General features: G+C 36.7%; 1 protein-coding gene across 8 annotated transcripts in view; it reads right to left on the bottom strand.

The window, feature by feature from the left end:
* ENOX2 (ecto-NOX disulfide-thiol exchanger 2) overlaps positions 1-20,884 on the bottom strand; it is a 396,229-nt gene that overhangs the window by 114,672 nt on the left and 260,673 nt on the right. For all 8 annotated transcript variants that reach the window (XM_066249139.1, XM_066249140.1, XM_066249141.1 and 5 more), the window contains one exon: positions 20,580-20,714. In XM_066249139.1, the coding sequence (XP_066105236.1) occupies positions 20,580-20,676 (97 nt within the window). In that variant the 5' untranslated portion in view covers positions 20,677-20,714. The remainder of the gene's footprint in view (positions 1-20,579; positions 20,715-20,884) is intronic.

The following is a 20,884-nucleotide window of genomic DNA, read 5'->3' as shown; positions in this document are numbered from 1 at the left end:
AGTGTATGAGGGTTCCTTTTTCTCCACATCCTCTCCAACATTTGCTATTACCCGTCTTGTTGATAATAGCTAATCTAACAGGGGTGAGGTGGTATCTCATTGTAGTTTTGATTTGCATTTCTCTAATAACTAATGAAGCTGAGCATCTTTTCATATATCTGTTGGCCATTTGTATCTGTTCCTGGGAGAAGTGTCTGTTCATGTCCTCTTCCCATTTTTTTATTGGATTGTTTGTTTGTTTGTCGTTGAGTTTTATGAGTTCTTTGTAAATTTTGGATATTAGGCCCTTATCTGAGCTGTTGTTTGAAAATATCAGTTCCCATTTAGTTGGCTGTCTGTTTATTTTGATATCAGTTTCTCTTGCTGAGCAAAAACTTTTTATTCTGATGTAGTCCCATTCATTTATCTTTGCCTTCACTTCTCTTGCCATTGGAGTCAAGTTCATAAAATGTTCTTTAAAACCCAGGGCCATGAGTTTAGTACCTATGTCTTCTTCTATGTACTTTATTGTTTCAGGTCTTATATTTAGGTCTTTGATCCATTTTGAATTAATTTCAGTACACGGGGACAGGCTGTAGTCGAGTTTCATTCTTTTGCATGTGGCTTTCCAGTTTTCCCAACACCATTTGTTGAAGAGGCTTTCTTTTCTCCATTTTGTGTTGTTGGCCCCTTTATCAAAAATTATTTGACCATATATATGTGGTTTTATTTCTGGGCTTTCTATTCTGTTCCATTTGTCTGAGTGTCTATTTTTCTGCCAATACCATGTAGTTTTGATTATTGTGGCCCCATAATATAGTTTAAAGTCAGGTATTGTAATGCCCCCAGCTTCATTCTTTTTCCTTAGGATTGCTTTGGCTATTCGGGGTTTTTTATAGTTCCATATAAATCTTATGATTTTTTGTTCCATTTCTTTAAAAAATGTCATAGGAATTTTGATGGGAATTGCATTAAATTTATATATTACTTTGGGTAATATGGCCATTTTAATTATATTTATTCTTCCTATCCAAGAACAAGGAATATTTTTCCATCTCATTGTGTCTTTTTCTATTTCTCTTAGCAATGCCTTGTAGTTTTCTTTATATAGGTCCTTTACATTCTTTGTTATGTTTATTCCTAGGTATTTTATTTTTTTTGTTGCAATCGTGAAGGGGATTATTTTTTTGAGTTCGTTTTCTAATATTTCATTGTTGGCATATATAAAGGCTATGGACTTTTGTATGTTAATTTTGTATCCTGCGATCTTACTGTATTGGTTTATTGTTTCTAGTAATCTTTTTGTGGAGTCCTTTGGGTTTTCGATGTTTAGGATCATATCATCTGCAAAAAGTGATACCTTTACTTCTTCTTTTCCAATATGGATGCCTTTTATTTCTTTGTCTTGTCTGATTGCTCTGGCCAGAACTTCTAGCACCACGTTAAATAAGAGTGGAGAGAGTGGACAACCCTGTTGTGTTCCTAATTTAAGGTGGAAAGTCCTCAATTTTACGCCATTTAATATGATGTTGGCTGATGGTTTATCATATATGGCCTTTATCATGTTGAGATATTTTCCTTCTATACCCATTTTGTTGAGAGTCTTAATCATAAAATTGTGTTGTATATTATCGAAAGCCTTTTCTGCGTCTATTGATAAGATCATGTGGTTTTTGTTCTTTGTTTTGTTGATATGGTGTATTACATTAACTGTTTTACTTATGTTGAACCCTCCTTGAGATTCTGGGATGAATCCCACTTGATTATGATGAATTATTTTTTTAATATGTTCTTGTATTCGATTTGCCAGTATTTTGTTTAGTATTTTAGCATCTGTATTCATTAGAGATATTGGTCTGTAGTTTTCTTTTTTTGTGCCATCCTTGCCAGGTTTTGGTATGAGGGTTATGTTGGCCTCATAAAATGTGTTTGGAAGTATTGCTTCTTGTTCAATTTTTTGGAAGACTTTGAGTAGAATAGGAACCAAGTCTTCTTTGAATGTTTGATAGAATTCACTAGTATAACCGTCTGGGCCTGGACTTTTATTTTTGGGGAGGTTTTTAATAGTTTTTTCTATTTCCTCCCTGCTGATTGGTCTGTTTAGGCTTTCTGCTTCTTCATGACTCAGTTTAGGAAGGTTGTATTGTTCTAGGAATTTATCCATTTCTTCTAGATTGTTGTATTTGGAGGCATATAGTTTTTCATAGTATTCTACAATAATTCTTTGAATATCTATGAGGTCTGTGGTGATCTTTCCTCTTTCATTTTGGATTTTATTTATTTGAGTCCTGTGTCTTTTTTCCTTGGTGAGTCTTGCCAAGGGTTTGTCGATTTTGTTGATGTTTTCAAAGAATCAGTTACTTGTTTTATTGATTTTTTCTATAGTTTTTCTGTTCTCTATTTCGTTTATTTCTGCTCTGATTTTTATTATCTCCTTTCTTCGGCTGGTTTTGGGTTGTCTTTGTTCTTCTTTTTCTAGTTCCTTAAGGTGTGAAGTTAAGTGGTTTACTTCGGCTCTCTCTTGTTTGTTCATATAGGCCTGAAGTGATATGAACTTTCCTCTTATTACTACTTTTGCTGCATCCCAGAGATTCTGATATGTCATATTTTCATTTTCATTTGTCTGTATATATCTTTTGATCTCTGCGCTAATTTCTTCTTTGACCCATTCATTTTTTAGAAGTATGTTGTTTAGTGTCCATAATTTTGTTTTTCCCCCTCTTTTTTACAGTTGAATTCTAGTTTCAAGGCTTTATGATCAGAGAATATGCTTGGCACAATTTCAATTTTTCTAAATTTGCTGATATTGTCTTTGTGGCCCAACATATGGTCAATTCTTGAGAATGTTCCATGTACACTAGAGAAAAATGTATACTCTGTCGCTTTGGGATGAAGTGTCCTGTAGATGTCTATCATATCCAGGTGTTCTAGTATTTCGTTTAAGGCCACTATATCTTTATTGATTCTCTGTTTGGATGACCGATCTAGAGCTGTCAGCGGTGTATTGAGGTCTCCAAGTATGATTGTATTTTTCTCAGTTTTTGTTTTAAGGTCAATAAGTAGCTGTCTTATATATTTTGGTGCTTCTTGGTTTGGTGCATATATATTAAGGATTGTTATGTCTTCTTGATTCAACTTCCCCTTAATCATTATGAAATGACCATTTTTGTCTCTGAGTACTTTTTCTGTCTTGTAGTCAGCATTATTAGATATGAGTATTGCTACACCTGCTTTTTTTTGGGTGTTGTTTGCTTGGAGTATTGTTTTCCAGCCTTTCACTTTGAATTTGTTTTTATCCTTGTTTCTTAGATGAGTTTCTTGTAGGCAGCACACAGTTGGATTTTCTTTTTTAATCCATTCTGCTACTCTGTGTCTTTTTATTGGTAAGTTTAATCCATTTACATTTAGTGTAATTATTGACACTTGTGGGTGCCCTATTGCCATTTTATAAATTGCTTTCTGTTAGTTTTGTATCTTATTTGTTTCTTCTCTTTTGTTTTTCTATCATTTGTTTTTGTTTGTTTGTATTCCATACTTCTTTCCTCTGTTGCTATCTTTTTTTTAATTTTATTTATTTATTTTAGAGAGGATAGAGAGGGAGAGAGAGAGAGACAGGGGGGAGGAGCTGGAAGCATCAACTCCCATATGTGCCTTGACCAGCCAAGCCCAGGGATTTGAACCGGCGACCTCAGCATTTCCAGGTCGACGCTTTATCCACTGCGCCACCACAGGTCAGGCCTGTTGCTATCTTTTTTAAGTCAAGTGTTTTTGTGGTGTTTTTTTCAAGGGTGGTTACCATTAAGTAATGAAAATGGTACCTACTATATTCACTGTAGTACCCTTTCTTATGAGTATTTCTGCGCTTCATCGTCCTTTGCTACTGTTAATCTTCATCCTTTCTCCCCTTTTTTTCTTTTGTTGTCACAGTTTAAGTTTGGTTTTATTGTTTTCTTGGTGGAGCTGTCACTTGTGGTTATGTTTTCTTTTGTTCTTTGAATCTGGTTGGAAAACCCCCTTTAGTATTTCCTGGAGTGTGGGCTTTATGATGATAAATTCTCTCATCTTTTCTGTATTTGTGAATATTTTTATATCTCCTTCACACTTGAAGGATAGCTTTGATGGGTATAGTATTCTTGGCTGAAAGTTCCTCTCTTTCAGGACTTTAAATATTGGGGTCCACTCTCTTCTAGCTTGTAGAGTTTCTGCTGAGAAATCTGATGATAATCTAATAGGCCTTCCCTTATATGTTGTATTCTTCTTTTCCCTGGCTGCCTTGAGAATTTTTTCTTTGTCATTGGTTTGTGTCATCTTCATTATGATGTGCCTTGGAGTGGGTTTGTTGGGGTTACGAAAACTCGGTGTTCTGTTTACTTCTTGAATTTGAGGCTTTAGTTCTTTCCACAGGCTTGGGAAGTTCTCATCTATTATTTGTTTGAGTATATTCTCCATTCCATTTTCTTTCTCTTCTCCCTCTGACATACCTATTATTCCTATGTTATTCTTTATGATGGAGTCAGACAATTCCTGTAGGGCTTTCTTGTTTTTTATTATTTTTGAGTCTCTTTCTTCTTCTCTCTATTGTGCCTCAAGTTGCTTGTCTTCTATTTCACTAATCCTATCTTCTATCTGGCCTGTTCTATTAGTTAAGCTTGTTACCTCGTTTTTCAGCTCGTGAATTGAGTTTTTCATCTCTGTTTAATTTGTTTTTATAGTTTCAATTTCCTTGGCAATATATATTTTGTGATCGTTGAGTTGTTTTCTGATTTCCCTAAATTGCCTTTCTGTGTTTTCTTGTATATCTCTGAGTATTTTTAAGATTTCTATTTTAAATTCTGTCATTTGGCTCCAAGGCTTCCAATATGTTAAATCTTTTCTCTATAGATTTTTCCACATCTATTTGTGTTACCTCTCTCTCTTTTGTATCCATAATATTCGATTTGCTTTTTCTTATTGGCATCTGAAGGTGGTCTTGTTGATAGTGTTAATTAGAATTAATAAAGAATAAAAAGGAAAAAAAAGAAAAAGGAAAACATTCCACAAAAAAAGTAATAATTTATTATTTCCCCCTTTTTTCTTTTTTATCTTCCCCTCCTCTCACCTCCTTAGGTAAATATCGTGATGACCTGTATATTATATTATGCTAAATGGAACAAAAACTGCCTATAATGGAGGGCCTGATTTGGGGTGAAGAGTTCAAGGGGCAAAAAAGGGAGTAGGGACCTACTAAATGCAAAACAAAGAAAGGAGAAAATCTTAGACAAGCATAAAATGATTTGCTTGTAAGTGATGGTCAACTAAGAGATATAATGAGAGGGATAAGAGGGAAACAGAAAAAAGGAGAGAAAAAAGAATAATTAAAGAAGAAAAAAATAAAAATAAAAATAATAAGTAAAAATCTGTTTTATTAAGTGAAGCGAAGATTAAATACAATGGAGACTTTGGGTTGGGAGGAATGCTAGTGAGTTAAAAAGCAATGTAAAAAGTACCCAAAATGCCACAAAAACAAACAAATAATGGAAAACAAAGAACAAAAGCAGAAAAAAAAGAAAGAACAAAAAAACAAAACAAAAAAACTTGAGTCCCAAATTAAATAATTTGTTCGTGATTGAGGCTTAAATGGGAGGAAAAGTAAAAGGAGAAAAGAAGAAATGAATAGAAAGGAAAAAATAAGAAAAAGAGAGAAATGAAGGAAGAAAAAAAGGAAAGGAAAAAAACCAAAAAAACAAAAGGGGAGAGAGTGAGAGTTAAGGGTTTTGGAGTGTAACCCTAAAGGAGAGTAAGGATGAAGAAAAGAAATAAAATGTAACACTCATGGGTAGTGTAGTTCAAGAAAAGGGTAGCATAAAATGGGCAGAGAATAAAAGGACCGAGGTGGAAGAAATAGAAATAATAATAAAGGCAATAAGATAGAAGAAAGAAACAACAACAACAAAGAATTAGTGGAACAAGTTATAAAGTCTGTGGATTTTTCTTGATATTGAGAGGTTAACTTCTTCCTTTTTCTTTTCTCTCCCTCTTCCTGGTCGGTGACTCTGTACCCCGGGTTTTGCCCCTGTGTCACTCTTAGGTAGGGATTTGCAGTTGATGGGATTCTATGGCAATGTCATATAATTGGCTTTAGTCTCGCTGGTAGTCAAGGCTTGTTGGCGTTTGCAGAGTTCAACAATGAGAGAGTTTGCTTTCCTGGAGTCTCTCTCCTAGTCTCCCCTTCCTGAATTAGCAGCCTGGTGATCCAGCTATGAGGCTGCCACTGCTTCTGTATGGGGAGTAAGAGGCTCAAAGAACTGGGAAATCCCCACTCTATCCTCACTCAGCGCAAGGCTCTGGGTAAGGCTCTGGCAGTCAGAGCCTCCAGCGTAATCATGTGGGGCTGGGAGTCAATTGTTGTCAAGGTGACTGTTCAGCGCCTATCATTTAGTTGGACCACTCAACCCAGGCTTTCCACACTTGGTAGCCTGTTTTGGCTGAGAAGAAGAAGCACTAGTCGCTGCTTGCTGTATAGATCTTAATATCTGCCAAGTCCCTCTTGTTAGGTATATCCCTGAATATGGAGGCTCTGTCAATCAGAAGTTGCCCCCGCCCCTTTAGCGAAAGGCACTGAAAAATATCACGCCTCTTGTCTTGGATCGCTGAACTGGGAGAGATCTTATCAATTAGAGCCCCGTGGGTGCGCAGATTTCGTGGGTTAAGCTAATTTCAGTGATTGGAAACGCAGCTGTGCTCCAGAAAGTATTTCAGGCTGCCTGCACGCCCCTCCCCCCAATGCTTGATTGTTAGCTTGAATGGCTGGGTGAGGTGCCCCGCCCACGGAGAGAATCTCCCGACTAGGAAAGACAGCCTTGGCGCCCCTCCCGGACCGCGGCGCGGTTTCTCCGGGCACACCGGTGGCCGGGGACTCTCCGGACCGCGGCACGGGGCAAGCGCAAGGTTTCTCAGGTACGCCGGTGGCCGGGGACTCTCCTTACTGCGGCACGGGGCGTGTGCGTCGTTTCTCAGGGCCGGTGGCCGGGGACTTTCCGGACTGTGGCACGGGGCACGCGCGGTTTCTCAGGGCACGCGGCAGCTGCCAGTGCCCAGGCTGCCGCTCCCCGAGTGTGGGCGGGCAGTTGCACGCGTGGGTTGACTCACCACAGGCGTACTCCCTCCTCGGCAACAGTCCTTTTGCTTTCAGTGTGTGTGTGGAACTCTGGAATGCTCCGAGGATAAATTTTTCTGTTTCTAGTTGATAAATTTGTTGAGATTTTGGGGAGGTCTGTCGGACGCGCTGATCCACGGCGCCATTTCCGTGACGTCACTCCTATATATTTTGGATATTAACTCTTTATCAGAGCTGTTGTTTGCAAATATCATCTCCCATTTTGTTGGCTGTCTATTTGTTTTCTTGTCAGTTTCTTTTGCTGTGCAGAAGCTTTTTAGTTTAATATAGTCCCATTCATTTATTTCTGCCTTTACTTCTATTGCCTTTGGGGTCAAATTCATAAATTGTTCTCTGTGGCCAAGGTCCAAGAGTTTAGTGTCTATGTTGTTTTTCTATGTACTTTATTTTTTCAGATCTTATATATAGGTCTCTGATCCACTTTGAATTGATACTTGTGCAAGGGGACAAATTTTAGTCAAGCTTCATTCTTTTGCATGTGGCTTTCCAATTTTCCCAGCCCTGTTTACTGAAGAAGCTTACTTTTCTCCATTGTATGTTTTTCGTTCCTTTGTCAAAAATTATTTATTTATATATGTGGTTTTATTTCTGGGCTTTCTATTGTGTTCCATTGATCTCTATGTGTTTTTTTTTTTTCCTGACAGTACCATACTGTTTTGATTATTGTGGCTGTATAGTATATTTTGAAGTCAGGTAGTATGATACCCCTGGGTTCATTCTTTATTCTCAGGATCATTTTGGCTATTCAGGGTTTTTATGGTTCCCTATAAATCTGGTGATTTTTTGTTATATTTCTTTAAAAAATGACATTGTAATTTTGATGGAAATTGCATTAAATTTTTATATGGCTTTTGATAATATAGCTATTTTAAATATGTTGATTCTTTCAATCCATGAACATAGAATATTTTTCCATTTCACTGTATCTTTTTCAATTTCTTTCAATACTGGTTTGTACTTTTTAGCATATAGATCTTTCACAGCCTTTGTTAAGTTTATTCCTAAGTATTTTATTCTGCTTTATTTTTTTTGTTGCAATTGCAAAAGGAATTGCTTTTTTGAGTTCATTTTCTGATGTTTCATTGTCGGAATATAGGAAAGCAATAGACTTTTTTTACATTGATTTGTATCCTGTGACTTTACTGTATTAGTTCATTGATTCTAATAGTTTTTTGGTGGAGTCTTTGGGTTTTCTACAAACAGGGCCATGTCATCTGCAAATAGTGATACCTTTACTTCTTCTTTCCTGATATAAATGCCTTTTATTTCTTTCTCCTGCCTCATTGCTCTGAATAAAACTTCCAGAATGATGTTGAATAAGAGTGGGGAGAGTGGGTTGCCTTGTATATTTCCTGATTTTAGAGGACAATCTTTCATTTTCCCGCCATTTAGTATGATATTAGCTGATGATTTCTCATATATAGCCTTCATTATGTTGAGGTATTTTCCTTCTCTACCCATTTTATTGGGTGTTTTAAAAATAAAGGGAAAGTATGTATAAGGAGGAAAATTAGAGAAATGGCAGCATGAGAGATACTTATCTCTCCCCTTAAAATCTCAACAAATTGAACAACTATAATGCAGAAAAATCATACATCATACCTCTAGATGGGATTGCAGCTGATCCTGAAAAATCCATGCAACAAATAGGCTGAAGGTGGAGTGGGGTAGAAAGGTGTGTCAGAAGATAAAACATCTGTGATTGGCTCTAAAGAGGAAAGCAGAGGACTAAACTTTTCTCTCTCCTTGATGGACTCAGGAAGAGTTTTATTCTGAGCCAGGAGAGGCAGAAAGACTGGGGTGAAGGGGCAAGGAACTGAACCAAGGCAGGCACAATCAGATGCAGGGTTACCGAGGACTGCCCATGTCACCTGGCTTGTGACCATCCTGTGCGGCCCCTGCTCAGCTTGCAGCATTTATTCCATCGGTGTATGCTGAACCTAAAGTGCCCAGTTCTCCTAGCAAAGTGTGAACTCCATCAGTGGGTGCTGGGCAATGCTCAGACCTCACAGTGAAATGCAACCTCTACCAGCCAGCAATGAGCTCAAAGTCCCCAGCTGTCACTGTGAGGTGCAGCTCCATCACCGGGAGCTTAACCCATGAAGAGCAGCCCACTGGCACTGCACACTCGCCATAGCCAGTGCCGGCATTGTACCAGCTGCCCATGCTCTGTGTAGTGTCAGGGAAAACAAAAGTGCACACCCTCAGCTTTGTAGATCCCATCTCTCTCCCCAAGCTGTAGGAAGAGGGTTGGTAGCAGGCCCCCCACAGCTGACTCTCTGGGGCTACTCTATCCCCTGAGAGGCAGAAGTGCTCTGCATCTGATCCCCCGGGTCTGCTGAGACATGAGGAAGAATGACAAGAAGCCAGAAACCACCACTGCAAAATCCATAAAGCCAGCCACAATTCAGGCCTACAACATGACCCAGCTACCAATGCAACTGCAGCCCTTGCCTACATTACTCCAACAGCGGAGGTCTGCCAAAGAATTTCACAGAGCCAAAACTTGTAGTTAGCAACAGCTACCTGAAAAAAAATGCTTCTTGTTAGTGTTCTTAGCAATACCACTCTCAAATGCCATCAAGGAAGAAGAAATCATACATCATGGAAACACAAGGCAGAGATATAGTTCAGATAGATAATGAAAAATCTCCAGAATAAAAATCTCAATTACATGGAAACCTTGGAGTTAAATGACAGAGAGTTCAAAATTGAAGTTCTATAAAACCTCACTGAGTTGCAAGAAAACAGAGACTGGAAATTTAATGAGCTCAAAAAAAATTAATGAACAAAAAGAGTACTTCACCAAAGATATTGAAACTTTAATAAAGAACCAAGCACAGATGAAACACTCAATACATAAACTGAAATATGAAGTAACAAGTTTAGCTAACAAAAGAGGCCAAATAGAGGAGATAATCAGTGACATTGAAAACAGACAACTAGAGATTCTATAGAGAGAATAAGAAAGAGACTCACAAATTAAAAAAAATGCAAGAGCTCTATAAGAACTATCTGACTTCATCAGAAAGAGCTATATAAGAATAATGGGTATATCAGAAGAAGAAGAAAGGGAAAAGGGTATGGAAAACTTATTTAAACAAATAATTGATGAGAACTTCCCAAGCCTGTGGAAAGAGTTAGAGTCTCAAATCCAATAAGCAAGCAGAATACCAAGTTACCTCAATTCTAACAGACTTACTCCAAGGCATATAGTAATGACATTGTCACAAATTGATGACAAAGAAAGAATCTTCAAGGAAGTTAGGGAAAATAAGAATATAACATATAAAGGAAAGCCATTTAGGTTATCATTAGATTTCTCAGAAGAAACCCTACAAGCAGGAAGAGAGTGAACCCAAACATTCAAAGTACTGAAAGAGAGGAATTACCAACCAAGAATACTATATCCATCAAAGATATGCTTCAAATATGAAGAAGAAATAAAAACTGTTAACAGAAGCTGACAGAATTTATCACCAGAAAACTCCCACTGCAGGAAATACCAAAGGGTGTTATTTGACCAGATACAAACAATAACAACAACAACAACAAAAAATAACTACAAGTAAAAGCTCCAAAAAGATCACAATAAAAACAAGGATAATCTGCAACAAAAATAAAATAATCTGCAACAAAATAACATAAAAGGAGAGAGGATAAAGACTAGCAGTAGGAAAGGAAGATGGAATGCAGAAGCACTCATATAATAATGGACTCTTGTAAATATAACAATTTTTCTTTCAATAACCTAAAGGTAACCACCCACAAAAATGCCACTACTGAAAAGGTACCTTAAAAAAATAAGCAAGGGGAAAATGTATGGAATGTCACCAAACAAAAACAACTGAAAGAAACAAAAACTAGAAGAACTAAATGAGACACAGACCTATCAGAAAACAGTACATAAAATGGGTATAGGAAACCCTCAAGTGTCAATAATTACCCTAAATATAAATAGATTAAACTCACCAATAAAGAGGCAAGGAGTAGCAGATTGAATCAAAAAGCAAAACCCAACCATATGCTGCCTTTAAGAGACACATCTAAGCTCCCAAAACAAAAGTAGACTAAAGTGAAAGGTTGGAAAATGATTCTCCAAGCTAATAATATCCAAATAAAAGCAGGTGTATCTCTACTCATATCTGACAATGCTGACTTCAAGACAATAAAGGTAACCAGAGAAAAAAAGAGTAATTTCATAATGATAAAGGGGACATTGTATCAAGAAGACATAACACTTCTTAATATATACACACCAAATTGGGGAACATTAAAATATATGACATCTACTAACTGATATAAAAATAGAAACAAACAAGAACACATTTATACTTGATGATCTCAATATACCATTGATGGCTCTCGATCAATCATCCAAACAGAAAATCAATAAAGAAATATTAGCCTTAAGCAACACACTAGACCAAATAGACAGACATTTATAGGGCATTTCATCTCAGGATTTCAGCCTACACATTTTTATCTAGTGTACATGGATCATGATCAATAACAGACCATATGTTGGGTCACAAAGCTAACATCAACAAATTCAGGAAGACTGAGATTATACCAAGCACATTCTCTGACCATAAGGCTTTAAAATTAGAATTCAACTATAGAAAGGAAGTAAAGAAACCCACAAAAATGTGAAAATTAAACAACATACCTCCAAGAATGACTGAGTCAAAAAGAACTAAAAGCAGAGATCAAAAGATATATACAGACTAACGAAAATGACAATATGACATATCAAAATTTCTGAGATGCAGTAAAAGCAGTAATAAGAAGGAAGTTTATATCATTACAGGCTTATATCATAAAACAAGAAAGATCCCAAATAAACAGCTTAACATCATCTCTTAAGGACCTAGAAAAAGAAGAACAAAGGCAACCTAAAGTCAGCAGAGGAAAGGAAATAGTAAAAATTAGAGTAGAAATAAATGAAATAGAGAACAGAAAAACTATAGAAAAAATTAATACAACAAAGAGCTGGTTATTTGAAAAGATCAATACAATTGATAAACCCCTGGCTAGATTCACTATGGAAAAAAGAGAAAGGACTCATATAAACAAAATCTGAAATGAAAGAGGAGAAATTACCACACATATCATACACATACAAAGGATCATTGTAGAATACTATGAACAATTATATGGCAGTAAATTCAACAATCTAGAAGAAATGGATAAATTCCTAGAACTAGACAATCTTTCTAGACTGAGTCTCCAAGAAATGGAAAGCCTAAATAGATTCATAAGCAGGGAAGAAATAGAAACAACTATCAAAAACCTCCCCAAAAATAAAAGTCTGGGGCCAGATGGCTATACTAGTGAATTCTATCAATCATTCATAAAAGGGTTGATTCTTATTTATCTCAAAGTCTTCCAAAAATAGAAGAAGAAGAAGAGGCCAACATAACCCTCATACCAAAACCTAGCAAGGACAACACAGAAAAAGAAAACTACAGACCAATATTCCTAATGAATACTGATGCAAAAATCCTAATACTAGCAAATCGAATACAACAACACATTAAAAAAGTAATACATCACAATCAAGTGGGATTCATTCCAGGAGCACAAGGATGATTCAACATACATAAATTGATTAACGTTATACACCATATCAAGAAAACAAAGAATAAAAATCATATGATCCTATCAACAGACACAGAGAAGGCATTTGATAAGATACATTTTTTTATGTTTATGTTTAACACACTATATAAAATGGGAGGGAAAATACCTCAACATAATAAAGGCCCTATATGACAAACCATCAGCTAATATCATACTAAATGGTGAAAATCTGAAAGTTTTTCCTCTAAAATCAGGTACAAGACAAGGCCTCCCACTCTCTCCATTCCTACTCAATATAGTGCTGGAAGTTCTAGTCAGAGTGATCAGACAAGAGAAATAAATAAAAGGCATTCAGATCAGAAAAGAAGAAATAAAGGTTTCATTTTTTTGAAGATGGCATGATCATATACATAGAAAACCCCAAAGACTCCACAGAAAGACTAATAAAAACAATAAACTGATAGAGTAAGGTCAGAGAATACAAAATCAATATACAGATGTCTATTGCTTTAATATATGCAAACAATGAAACTATGAAATATGAACTCAAAGAAATAATCCCTTTTACAGTTGCAACAACAACAAAAATAAAATACCTGGGGGTAAACTTAACAAAGAATGTAAAGGATCTATATACTGAAAACTACAAAACAGTATTGAAAGAAATTTAAAAAGACACAGTGAAATGGAAAAATATTCATGGATTGGAAGAATCAACATGGTTTAAATGGTCAATATACAAATTTAATGCAATCTTCATCGAAATCCCAATGTCATTTTTTAAAGAAACAGAACAAAAAAAATCACCAGGTTTGTATAGAACCATAAAAAACCTTGAATTGTCAAAGCACTCCTGAGAAAACAAAACAAAACTGGAGCTATTACAATACCTGACTTCAAATTATACTACAGGGCCACAATAATCAAAATAGCATGGTATTGGCAGAAAAATAGACACACAGATCAATGGAACATAACTGAGAGCCCTGAAATGAAACCACATATATATGGACTAATCCTCTTTGAAAAAGGAGCCAAAAACCATACAATGGAGAAAATAAAACCTCTTTAATAAATGGTGCTGGGAAAATTGGAAAGGAAAATGTAAAAGAGTGAAAATTACCTACAGTTTGTCCACTGCATAGAAGTCAATTCAAAATGGATCAAAGACCTAAACATAGGATATGAAACAATAAATTTCATAGAAAAAACATAGGCACTAAACTCATGGACCTTGGCCATAGAGAACAATTTATGAATTTGGCCCTAAAGGCAACGGATGTAAAGGTAATAATATATGAATGGGACTATATCAAACTAAAAAGCTTCTGCACAACAAAATAACTGAGAACAAACCAAAATGGCAGCCAAGTAAATGGGAGATAATATTTGCAAACAACAGCTCTAATAAGGGGTTAATTATCTAAAATATACTAAGAACTCACAAAGCTCAGCAACAAATAAAAAGCAATCCAATTAAGAAATGGGGAGAGGACATGAACAGACACTTCTCCCAAGAAGACATACAAATGGCCAACAGATATATGAAAAAATGCTCATCTTTACTAGGTATTCCAGAAATGTAAATCAAAACTACAATGAGATACCACCTGACATCTGTTAGATGGGCTATTATCAACAAGACAGGTAATAACAAGTGTTGACGAGGCTGTGGAGAAAAAGGAACCCTCATTCACTGCTGGTGGGAATGTAAATTAGTACAACCAATTATGTAAGAAATTGTTTTCTCAGGAGTGCTTTTTCTATTCTTCAAAAAATTAAGAATAGAACTACCATATGACCCAGCAATCCCTCTACTGGGTATATACCCCCAAAACTTGAAAACATTGGTACTTAAAGACACATGCACCCCCATGTCCATCGCAGTATTATTCACAGTGGCCAAAACATGGAAACAACCTCAGTGTCCTTCAATAGAGGATTGGATAAAGAAGATGTGGTACACATATACAATGTAATACTATTCAGCCAGAAGAAGTGATGATCTATTGTCATTTACAACAACATAGACGGACCTTGAGAACATTATACTGAGTGAAATAAGTAAATCAGAAAAAGCTAAAAAGTGTATGATTTCACACTAGGTGGGATTGAAAGCTGGGACTCATGGATATAGATAAGAGTGCAGTGGTTAACGGGGAGGTAGATGTGGGGGAGGGAAAGGGGTTTGGGGGAGGGGTGTAAAGAGGAACTAATATAAGGTGATGGAAAATGATTTGGCCTTAGGTGATGCATATACAACATCATTGACTTATCAAATGATGGAGTGATGTTTGCATGAAATCTATGTACACTTATTGATTAATGTCACCTGTTAAAATTAATTTTTAAAAAAGAAAACAAAAATAAAAATAACATAAAGGGCTGTTGTATCTTATCGAATGCCTTTTCTACATCTATTGACAGGATCATATGATTTTTTTTCAGCCTTTTTTTTTTTTTACAGAGACAGAGAAATAGTCAGTGAGAGGGATAAATAGGGACAGACAGACAGGAACGGAGAGAGATGAGAAGCATCAATCATCAGTTTTTCATTGTGACACCTTAATTGTTCATTGATTGCTTTCTCATATGCCTTGACCACGGGCCTTCAGCAGACCGAGTAACCCCTAGCTCGAGCCAGTGACCTTGGGTCCAAGCTGGTGAGCTTTGCTCAAACCAGATGAGCTTGCGCTCAAGCTGGCAACCTCAGGGTCTCGAACCTGGGTCCTCCACATCCCAGTCCGATGCTCTATCCACTGCGCCACTGCCTGGTCAGGAGGGATCATATGATTTTTGTTCTTTGTTTTGTTGATGTGATATGCTACATTGATTGATTTACGTATGTTGAACCATGATAAGGATATTTTACTTGAGGTGAAAATAAAAAAAGTGGCACATGGTATATTCCATGAGTACTGCTTAATTGCTCCATTATTGGATTAATTTGGGATGATGGGCAGACTAGAAGGCCTGACTCTTTTTGGTGTGTCTTATCATATTAATTCTAACATTAGTTTTATTTTACCAGCTTGGAAAAACAAATATACTTTCAGGAAAAGAAGCCACCAGCTGGAGGAGATCTCCTAATCTGCTATCATTGTGGATTAACTTTATTGAACAGCAGCAGTACAAAACATCATGTTAGATGAAAGTATGCTCCACACCGAACCCAAGAGATGGTCTGTCTCTGCTTGCCACTCAATTAATAAAATGAGCCAGACTTTGCCCTGATGACAAGTGTGTGTCTAAGAGACTCAGCATCCAGTATGGATTTGAGCTCTCTAGGGAAAGTGAAAGGAGCTTATGTATCATTTGCTTTTAAGCAAGGATGAAAGCCTTTTCTATTGTGATGGATAGGCCACAAAAGACAGGATGAAGAAAGAAAAGTCTACTGGCTCAGTAGAAAAGCTCTTAAGGGACAGAAAAGTAACTGAACCATTGAGCCATCAATGGTGACCTCAAGGAACAATTCCAGGTGGCTCATTGCTGCTTTTTCCATTTTGAGTAATTTTGAGGTATGGGAAGAGAATTGGGGAGATGTTTTATCCTGTACAGTTAAAACACTATTTAATAAAGATGGCAGACATCCTGTTCCCCAGACTTTGGCCAGAAGAAAGGTAAGCAGTATTGGAGTATGGTGCCAACCTTCCATTTCTTGGAAACTCCAATAGATTTACATGGAGCAGTCATTAGCACTGTCAGACACACATTATTCTCTTCACTTGTTCAGTGTTTCTCCAGGGGAAAAAAATAATGCTGCATACATTATACTTTACTGTTGTTAAGAATACAAATGAGCCATAATTCAACTTTTTGTGAGCCATATATCAGATGTGAACTTATAACAATAATAATTATAGATGAATTAATTGAGAGATTACTGTGATCCAGGCATCATTCTAAAACTTTATATGTATTAACTCATTACTCCTCATAACAACCCTGTTATATTGGGTCTATTATTATCTCCATTTTATAGATGAAGAAACTGAGACATAGAGACGGTAAATAACTTTCAAAAGTTATACAGCTAATTAATGGCAGAACAGGGATTTACTTAAACCTACGTAGTGTAGATTGAGAGTCTGTGTTCTAATCTTGATGCTAAAACTGTCTTCTTAAAATAATACACAGAGGAGAAAATTCAGGTCACATATAATTCAAGTGATTTTGCATATAGCTCTACAAAGTATGTCTCAGTCTAGTGCTATTGCCACATGTACTTTTAAGACAAGAAGGACACTACTGAACTAAATATAAATATTTCTAAGGCAAGGTTTTCAAAAACTTAAGTCACTTTTCTTGGAGCAGAGGTAAAAGATCACTGAATCACAAGGTTTAAGGGGACCCTGAAATTAAAATCATTCTTGAGGTTTCAAATATATGATTGGAGGTTGATTTGGAGAACACACACTAGATCTGACCGTGGCCACACAGAACCCAAATGCTGTCAACTGAAGTGGCATTTTAGCAGCCATTTGAAGGAAGAATATTAATATTTCCTCCATCTTAAAGAGCATGCAGTATTACTAACAATAGTAATAATTATGACAATTGACTTTTATTGAGTACTTATTATATGCCAAGCATTGTGCTAAGCATATTATTTCATCTTCACAATACTGCTATGAGGTAGATACTATAATTATCTTCATTTTATAGATGAGGTATTGATAGGTCAAATAACTTGCTCAACGTCACATAGTTAGCAAGTGGCAGAGAAAGGATTCAAACCCAAATAGTCTGTCTTTGAGCCTTTATTGTTTAAGCATGGTATTATCTCTGAATAGCCCTCTGGGCTAGTGTTAGAAAACCTACTCCAATATTTAAGGCTCAATATTGGCCCCAGTGCAAGTTTTAGGCCTATAAAGATGGTTTGGATATATGTATTTTCTCTCTGCTGGGCTTATTTTGTTCTACATTACAGTTGAGTGGCTAAGCATTGAAGATTATTCTGTAGACAAAGACTTATGTTTAGATGTGATGATTTACAAATAATCTGGTGTAAACTAATGTTTAGTTTTCTTGGTATCAGATCTGTTCTGGCCTCAAGATTTTTCTTGGGACATATACCTATACAGTTCAGATATCCATAAACTGGTAATACTTAATCCAAATCAGATTATCTAGTCATTCTATATCAGGGGTCCCCAAACTACAGCCCACGGGCTGCATGCGGCCCCCTGAGGCCATTTATCCGGCCCCCGCCACACTTCTGGAAGGGGCACCTCTTTCATTGGTGGTCAGTAAGAGGAGCATAGTTCCCATTGAAATACTGGTCAGTTTGTTGATTTAAATTTACTTGTTCTTTATTTTAAATATTGTATTTGTTCCATTTTTGTTTTTTTACTTTAAAATAAGATATGTGCAGTGTGCATAGGAATTTGTTCATAGATTTTTTTATAGTCTAGCCCTCCAATGGTCTGAGGGACAGTGAACTGGCCCCTTGTGTAAAAAGTTTGGGGACCCCTGCTCTATATCATAAGACGGTATGACTCAGGAACATTCTAATATGGAACTATAAAAGAATAGATAATATTTTAGCTTAAATTCTATTATAATAAAATAATGAAGAAAAACTAAATAAAAATCCATTACTTCCTTTATAAATGTCTATGAGAAATATATCAATAAACATTCTTAAGTATTTTAATAGTCAACATTTTTGAACATTAACTACATGGCAGTCATTATGCTAAACACAATTTAATTTTCTCATTAACCCTACAGGTTAGGTATTATTAGTCTGCACTTAGGAATGAGGAAACTGAGTTTCATATATAACTACCCAAGAGGAATTAGAGGAAAAATATAGGCTTAGAAGTCAGATTGACTCAAGTCTGAGTTCTTAATCACTATGCAATACCAGCTCCTGTTATAATACCCACTGATCCCAGATTGGCACGACTAGTGATTTAAAACCCAAGGAGATTCATGGTCCAATCATTCTAGTCCTCAAAGGACCCTTAGTTGCTCTTATCAAACATGGTAGGTTTAATGGAGTAGGATATAGTCTAGTCACCTATGGCTTACGGTATGAATTATAGTTTAATGAAACAGTTCTTTGCGTCTGCTACATATAGAATCCAAGCTCCTTGTTTCTCCATCCATTTCTCATACACACATTTTTCTTTATGTTTGACTGCTTTGTGCTTGTTTCCAAGCTTTCAATGTAATCACATTTCTTTTCTTTTTTTTCTTTTTTTGTATTTTCCTGAAGTTGGAAACAGGGAGGCAGTCAGACAGACTCCCACATGTGCCTGACCAGGATCCACCGGGCATGCCCACCAGGGGGCGATGCTCTGCCCATCTGGGGCATTGCTCTGTTGCAACCAGAGCCATTCTAGCGCCTGAGGCAGAGGCCACAGAGCCATCCTCAGCGCCCGGGCCAACTTTGCTCCAATAGAGCCTTGGCTGTGGGAGGGGAAGAGAGAGACAGAGAGGAAGGAGAGGGGGAGGGGTTGAGAAGCAGATGGGCGCTTCTCCTGTGTGCCCTGGCCAGGAATCAAACCCTGGACTCCTGCACACCAGGCCGACACTCTACCACTGAGCCAACCGGCCAGGGTCGTCATCACATTTCTTAATTTATTATTAAGATTATTATGTATAATTGTTGCCTATCCTACCTTACCCCCATTATAACCTACAAAAAATCAAAATCTAGTCTTGAATTGTGAAGTTATTTTTGGGGTGTAGGAGTAGCTAACTATATAAACAAATGGCACAACAAAGTGTTTCTAAACTTTAAAGTGTTTGTGAAATCACCTGAGGATCATGTTAAAATGCAGCTTCTGGCCTGACCTGTGGTGGTGCAGTGGATAAAGTGTTGACCTGGAAATGCTGAGGTCGCCGGTCCAAAAACCCTGGGCTTGCCTGGTCAAGGCACATACGGAAGTTGATGCTTCCAGCTCCTCCCCCCCTTCTCTCTCTGTCTCTCCTCTCTCTCTCTGTCTCTCCCTCTCCTCTCTAAAATGAATAAATAAATAAATAAAATTAAAAAAACCTTTAAAAAATGCAGCTTCTGATACAGAATATCTGGACTGGAGCCTGAGACTCTGGGATTGTTGACAACTCCCAGGTTATGCAAACCACATTTTGAGTAGCAAGGTTCTATATTGGTCTGATCTTGTCATGCTTTTAAGTAGGACCACAGTTAAATGAATCTGGAAAGATTAATATTTAGGTTGTGTACAAAGCACACATCTCAGGCTTCCTGAGATGGTAATTCTCTAATTAATGTCTTCACAAATCCATTTTAATGGTTAATTTCTCTGACAGTCTGGAAAAAAATTTTTGTATCTAAACTAAACGTTTAAGATGCTGGGCACTTTTCCACTTGATTTAATCTTTAGTGGAGATGGAGTTAGGGCACCATGATCATTCTCTTATAGGTTACTTTGTTTAAAAAATACGAAAAGTTATTGAATGTTAACCGTAGTCTTTGGGGTGTTCCCTATCACCTCCTTTCCTTTCCTTTAGGAATCTAAGACCTTTGGGATTTCTCAGTCAGTTCACATTCCAGCTCCATGTGTACTTGCCTCCTTTAAGAAATTCATAAAATTAGACAAACTGTGTAATACCTTGCCAAGTCCTGTAGCCTTTATTTCAATGAGTTTTTTAAATGTTCAATGACCATGGTCTACATCAGATATACTCTCACATTGTCTATAGGGAAATAAGAAGTATACTAGTAATGATTGGCCATCCAGTCTTTATAAAGTTCATGCTACAAAAAATCACACTCTAGGCAGAATCTAGTAAATGTCAACATCAAAATAAATTGTGTCATATTGTTATATTTATGATTACATGGTCAAAATAAAAAGAAACACTTGTGAGGTGATTAAAAATAGCATACCAGGTAAAATTGGTTGTCCAGCAATTCCCAGTGGTGCCATTCCAAGATTATTCATTGCTGTGGCCCATGCAGTTGGATCAGACATAGGTAGCGTCATTGCAGTGGAATCCACATTCAGAATTCTACTATTGTCAGCTAAAAAGAAATGACAAGCAAAATAATTTGTTGTAGTAAGTTTTCAGTGTCTAGATTAATTATCAATGTACACTCTGGCAAATTATATAGAAACTGACTGATGGAGAAGTGGTGGATAAGGCCTTAATTCTAGCTCTTATCAAGGGTTAAAAAAATACAGTTTGAACTGG

This window comes from Saccopteryx bilineata, chromosome X (genome assembly GCF_036850765.1).
Source record: "Saccopteryx bilineata isolate mSacBil1 chromosome X, mSacBil1_pri_phased_curated, whole genome shotgun sequence".
Classification (NCBI taxonomy): Eukaryota; Metazoa; Chordata; class Mammalia; order Chiroptera; family Emballonuridae; genus Saccopteryx; species Saccopteryx bilineata.
Note: the sequence above shows the minus strand (reverse complement) of the source record. Positions and strands in the feature narration are given on the sequence as shown.